At 45.9% G+C, this 6,324-nt stretch overlaps 1 protein-coding gene across 1 annotated transcript; it reads left to right on the top strand.

Moving 5' to 3' along the window:
• Positions 1-1,804: 1,804 nt before the first annotated feature.
• LOC125522143 (putative transferase At4g12130, mitochondrial) lies at positions 1,805-5,079 on the top strand. The gene is made up of 5 exons (XM_048687220.1): positions 1,805-2,343; positions 3,052-3,305; positions 3,411-3,509; positions 4,264-4,422; positions 4,500-5,079. The coding sequence occupies exons 1-5, from the start codon at positions 1,877-1,879 to the stop codon at positions 4,742-4,744; spliced, it is 1,224 nt and encodes a 407-aa protein (XP_048543177.1). The 5' UTR covers positions 1,805-1,876; the 3' UTR covers positions 4,745-5,079.
• Positions 5,080-6,324: the final 1,245 nt, after the last annotated feature.

Below are 6,324 nucleotides of genomic sequence, written 5' to 3'. Positions count from 1 at the left end.
CTCGTTCAATCTCGTTACCGGCAAGTCACTTTATTCGTACCGTAATGCATGACCCCATGACCAGACACTTGGTCACTTTGAGCTCATTATGATGATGCATTACCGAGTGGGCCCAGAGATACCTCTCCGTCATACGGAGTGACAAATCCCAGTCTTGATCCGTGTCAACCCAACAGACACTTTCGGAGATACCCGTAGTATACCTTTATAGTCACCCAGTTACGTTGTGATGTTTGGTACACCCAAAGCACTCCTACGGTATCCGGGAGTTACACGATCTCATGGTCTAAGGAAAAGATACTTGACATTGGAAAAACTCTAGCAAATGAACTATACGATCTTGTGCTATGTTTAGGATTGGGTCTTGTCCATCACATCATTCTCCTAATGATGTGATCTCGTTATCAATGACATCCAATGTCTATAGTCAGGAAACCATGACTATCTGTTGATCAACGAGCTAGTCAACTAGAGGCTTACTAGGGACATGTTGGTGTCTATGTATTCACACATATATTACGATTTCCGGATAACACAATTATAGCATGAATAAAAGACAATTATCATGAACAAGGAAATATAATAAATTATTGCCTTTAGGGCATATTTCCAACAGGCAACTGTAGTTGTCCGACATGGCAACCGAAGTTCAGCGACATGGCAACTACAGTTAAACGAACATGAACGAGGGTCTCGACCATGGCAACTGCGGGACGCGCGGTGACTGTCAGGCGGGGCGTGCGGGACCACAAGGTACGAGGCCTGACGTATGGGGCGTGTGGGGGTTATCTATTTCGCCCACACGCACGCATGTAAGAGGAATCGGGAGGGAAAAAAGAGGTGTGTGGACATTACTTGTTTTGTCCATACATAGATGTGTGGGCTGTTCCTCTTATACACCACATAAAATGTGTGGACAGATTTTCTTACGCCCACACGTGTGACACTTATTGATGTCGTAAAATTATTATGAGTAATATTAGGGCCTGTCTAGGCACATCATAAGGAAGGCCAGGAATCTTCGCCCGCGTGGTCTTCTTGACCCTAGCAAACATAAAAAAATAATAAAAGAAAATACATGCAGGAATCTTCATCTAAAATCAATGGAAGGACTTGGGTGAGTGGATGGTTAGGAGAATAGTAGTATTCCAGTTCATCAGAGTTTAAATTCTACACTAGACACTGATTAAATTTATTTTTTGCTCGCTGGCAATGCATGTTTGATAAGAGACCTGTCAAAAAAATTGTATGTTTGATAAAAGAAGATGTTTTCGTCAACTGTAATGACTTCTCCAATCTCTGCGACCCTGGGGTCAGTTGCTTCTGATTTAATATAGTATCAATAGCTATTAATAAAGTTCAGTTTATCTGTCTCTGATTATGGTGTGCATGCTTGCCTTTATAAGCGTGAGTGTGTATATACTCTCTCCGTCCGGAAACATTTGTCGCAAAAATGAATAAAAATAGATGTATTTAGAACTAAAATGTGTGTAGGTACATTTATTTTTCCGACAAGTATTTTCGGACGGAGGGAGTACATATGTATGAACGTTAAATCCAAATTAACTGGCATATCTTTAACACAATTTTAGTACAGTATAAATTTTATTAATTTTTTCTAAAGCTGCGTATCTGTGGAAGTAGTTTTTTAACCGTGCCGGGCACACGAGTCACCACACGACACCCCTCGTCTACACATCTCCACGGCCCACGCGACGCGACCCGAGCACGCACCGGCTCGCGCTCCCGCCACGTCCCTCCCCACGCGTCCCCCCACCTCACCTCCACCGCCGCCGCCGCCGTGACCCGACCCCCTCCCTCCACCCCCACCCCAGATTTGCCCCAAACCCCCGCCACAACTCCCACGCCCGCTCAGATGCTGCCGCTCGCCCGCCGCCTGCTGCTGCCGCGCGGACGCCGGCTCCTCCACACGGCCCCGCCGGCGGACCCGGGCGTGCTGGCCTGCCGCCTGGCGTCCCGCGCCGTGGTCCGCTTCCGGGGCCCCGAGGCGGCGCGCTTCCTCAACTCGCTCCTCACCAACGACGTCCTCCTCTCCCACGGCTCCCCCGCCTCGTCCCAGCCGCAGAGGTACGCGCCCACGCCCAACGCGCCCGCGCGGGCGCCCCCGCCGCGGTACGCCGCGCTGCTCACGCCGCAGGGCCGGTTCCTCTACGACCTCTTCCTCTACCGCCCCGCCCCGCGCTCCCAGATGCTCGACCGCACCGGGGCCGCGCCGCAGACCGGGGAGCGGCCCGGCGGGGAGGAGGGTGGGGAGGGGGACGGGGAGGTGCTCGCGGATGTCGACGCCGCTGAGGTCGACGAGCTGCTCGCCTGCTTCAAGAGGTGAGGATTCGCAGAGCTGATTTATTTTGTGCATCCCGTGCTGACACGAAACTTGCAGTCATTACTCTGACCATTTGCATGGTCGAACTGCGACCGGAAAAGTAAGATTGTTTGGGGAAAGAAACAGTACGAGCTAATCAACCTATGGGGCCAATTAGCTCTAGGAAACGGAGTTTCTGTAGTCAAAGCAGTTGCTGATTGATTAGTTATTTCCTTGTGTTGTCAGAGGATACAGTTTGAAGATGATCGATTGTGTGCCCGTTTTGGCTGGACATTCCAGTGCATAACTTGGAGTCATGAATCTTGATTTTTCAGTGCCATAGACATTGAAGTTGCAACCCCAGAAGGACATCAGCTGGTTCACAATTGGGAAATTAATCCTAGCTGACAATGTTTCGGTCCCAACTAGGAGCCTGCGCATGTTTTGGTCTCAACTAGGAATCTGAGCATGTTTCGGTTTCAACTAGGAGCCTGAGCATGTTTTGGTCTCAACTATGAATCTGAGCATGTTCTGATCTGAACTCGGGATCTGAGCATGTTTGATCTCAAGTAGCAATCCTGTTTGGTTGGGGTTTGTTCTTGACTGTGGTGTGGACATGAGAATTTTGATGCTTTTTTATCATTTAGTATGTCCGTTATAGCTTTCCAAACAGTCAGGGTCAAGTTCAAATCACTTATGCCATGGCAATTTTTTTGTCCATTTTGCAGATATCGGCTAAGAAGCAAGGTTGAGATAGATAATGTAAGTGAGGAGTTTTTGTGCTGGCAAAGATTTGGAAGTGATGTCGCACATTCTGAACCTTCCACTCAAGAACCCGAGGCTCAATCCATTGGATGGGGACAAGGCAGTGACCATGCTGCTGAGTCATCTGCACAAGGGAACGGTCATGGTTGGCAGTGGCTCAAAGATCCTCGGCTTGACATTCTTGGCTACAGAGGAATATTTCCAGCTGATACAATACGTAAGTCATTTGTTCTTGGTGCTTTCTAAAATTACATTTGATATGGTGCTCAATATCTACCGATGGTCATTTGAACATGCAAGTAACTCTTGGTTGTGCCCGCAGCACCACTTGTTGAGGCTGACAAAGAAGCAGATGAACGCCATTATTTGCTTTGGCGTATAGAAAATGGGGTTGCAGAAGGCTCAACTGAGATACCAAAAGGTAGGATTAATTTCCAGTTGATCTGTTAAGACACTGAAACATCAGCATACTTAGAGATTTGTATAGCTATTTGATGTTCCTTGGTTAAGGACATGGCTTCGATTCTGGAATGATTCGTTCAGTGTTATGTTGAAGAGTCTGGCCATTTAAACTGGTACTCCCTCTGTAAACAAATATCAGTTTACGGAGGTAGTACCCAGCACTGTAATTCAATGGTACAGGAAGAACTGTGCTACATCCTGTTAACAACAGTAAAACTATTGATGAAAACATCTGCATCTACTGAAGCAATTTTAAGGAAATTAGATTGCGTACTCATGGTTTGTCAGGTCATTCTGGTTGGTTAGTGGTGGTGATGGATATTTTACAATGGCATACATTATCTATAAGGAAGAGCTTAGAAGCCTACAGTAGCATAAATCGTATAGGCAATTTCATTTCTGTCTTACGATTTAAGATAGTAATGCTAGGAGCCCAGAGATTCTGGTTGATTCGTGCTAGTGAATTGTTCAGTACGGTGGCTTCAGGGGCATAGCTTAGAAGCATAGTCTCTTGTCTCTTGTAGGCTGTAGCACATGGGCAAGTTGGTATGGGAACTCTGTCTATGCTTAACTAACATCTTTTCTCCTGCCCTTTCTTGCTTTCCTAATTGTATCATTTTTGGCTGTTACACTATGTTTCCTTACATTTCCAGCTTAAACATTAAGATGCTTGTTCTTTCCTCTTTTGCTAAAACCATCTTCTTTTGTACCAGGTGAAGCAATCCCACTCGAGTACAATCTTGCAGGCCTGAATGCTATTTCATTCGACAAGGGGTGCTATATTGGTCAGGAGCTGATCGCACGCACACACCACCGTGGTGTCATCAGGAAGCGCCTGATACCCTTGAAGTTTGTAGATGAAAATGACAAAGGTATTAATTCTGTGCTAAATTATGCAGTCATCCAGTCTCTGTCAACCGGATATTGATTCTGCAACCTCCGTTATCAGAACTCGAGCAGGCTGTTGCTCCTGGCTCAGATGTCGTGGACGACGCCTCTGGTAAGAAAGTGGGTACGGTAAGCACCGCTCTCGGCAGCCGTGGGATGGGTCTGTTGCGGCTCGAAGCAGCACTGAAGGAAAACGCTATCCTTGCCATCAGCGACAACAGAGATGTGAGGGTCAAGGCGATTAAGCCAGACTGGTGGCCGGCTGAGTGGACAGAGGTCTTAGCACAGCAGAGCGCAGTCGCTTGATCTTTTAAATTTCCAGTACCTGACCAAAAATTCGAGCGAAATGAAGTAATGAAGTTCTTCGTAGTTCATAGAGGCAAATCTGAAGGATCTGGGCGCCAATTCTTTCATAGAGGCGCTGTGAGTAGGGGTGGAGTTTCAGACAGTTTAGCAAAGGTTACCTGACTGTGGTCTGTGGTCTCTCAGTTTCTGGGTCTAGTTTCTTGGTCTACTGTCTTATCAATTTCTGCACCTAGTTTCTTCCTTACTGTACTCCCTTGTGGCAATGATAGATCAAGAATAAGCTACTGTGTACAAATTATACACTAAAAATAAGTCTCCTGTTTTAGGGTTTGCCAGTTCCCAAATGTTTTCTTTCGAACATCTCTGAAACGGATGATCTAATTTTGCAGACATTTTAACTCGTCAGTAAATCTTGTTCAAAGTTGTTAATTTGTCTTGGGAAAAAGGAAAATCTTCTCGTGCTGTTGTCGCCTCTGTTTTGTTTCGAGCGCCTTTTTCTGTCAAGACTTTGTTTGAAGCTCCTAGATTGGCCGCACCTTGAAAGATATGTCTTCCAAAATGGAAGATACTGAACTTCAGCCTATTGTGAGAGAATGAATAAACTCTTCACAATCTTCTTAGTTGCTTCGTCTGCTCCATCGTTTGCTTTAAATCCTCTGAAGCAATACACCTCCAGCCGGAAATCACACTGATGTTGTAACCTCGTGTGTAGAAATCTAGACAGGTGTAATCACAAATTCTGATGCTTCCTAGTCCTAGGATGTCAGTGGATTTTAGTGGCATTGCAAGTGCGATTCCAGTTCTAACTAAGTGCACAACTTGTGTACATTGTGTTTGTGCTATTATTGGTCTGAACCAAGCAAAGATCGAGCTCTGCTCCTTGCCCGCACAGCTATGCAAATAGCTTGATAGCTGGGGAGACGCGTGCCACCGGCTGATAAGACCCATTGGAGAAGGCGAAGACGATGGCCGGCGTAGATTGACGTGCAGACCATATCTTGTTGGCAAGTCATATCAAAAGCTTTTAGTATGTGTTTGGAATGAAGAAATATGTTCCCTTGGTTAATTAGTGGAAACTGTACTACATGAAACAGCACTTCAGCTTGTTGTGGCCTCTGTTTTGAGCGGCATTTGCTGTCAGCTCTGTTCTGAGCGCTTATTTCTCACCACTTGGCTGCACATAGAAATTTGCCTTCTAAAATGAGATGCGGAATCAATAGAGCTTATCTTAAGAAATACTGGTATATTTTTCCACTTTGAGAGAAAATTAGTCACTGCCCCTCTTAATTCAGCGAGTTGGGAGAAAGCAAATAATCTCATAGCATACCATGTACTAGTAGTCTGGACTCGTATGAATCATGAGTGCGACTGAATTGACTATCGGTTTCTTGCCCTCTTGGTACGGATTAAAACTGGTATGGAACTTCAAAGTCGTCTTGAGGTAAATCCTTTGTGTTGCTTGGTCGTCACTGCTTCTTCGACCGTTCGTTGTAATTCCTCTGAGGCAATACATCTCCAGGGGCAGACGTAGTCACAAATCCTGATGCTTCCTAGTCCTAGGATGTCAGTGGGTTTTAGTG

This window comes from Triticum urartu, chromosome 7 (genome assembly GCF_003073215.2).
Source record: "Triticum urartu cultivar G1812 chromosome 7, Tu2.1, whole genome shotgun sequence".
NCBI lineage: Eukaryota > Viridiplantae > Streptophyta > Magnoliopsida > Poales > Poaceae > Triticum > Triticum urartu.
This window is presented reverse-complemented; position numbering and strand designations above follow the sequence as displayed.

Bases quoted from the DNA above. Each gene is read 5' to 3' on its own strand.
- LOC125522143 (XM_048687220.1), top strand. From the start codon at position 1,877: ATGCTGCCGCTCGCCCGCCGCCTGCTGCTGCCGCGCGGACGCCGGCTC. The intron at 2,344-3,051 runs GTGAGGATTCGC...TCCATTTTGCAG, and splicing joins CTGCTCGCCTGCTTCAAGAG to ATATCGGCTAAGAAGCAAGG. The intron at 3,306-3,410 runs GTAAGTCATTTG...TTGTGCCCGCAG, and splicing joins ATTTCCAGCTGATACAATAC to CACCACTTGTTGAGGCTGAC.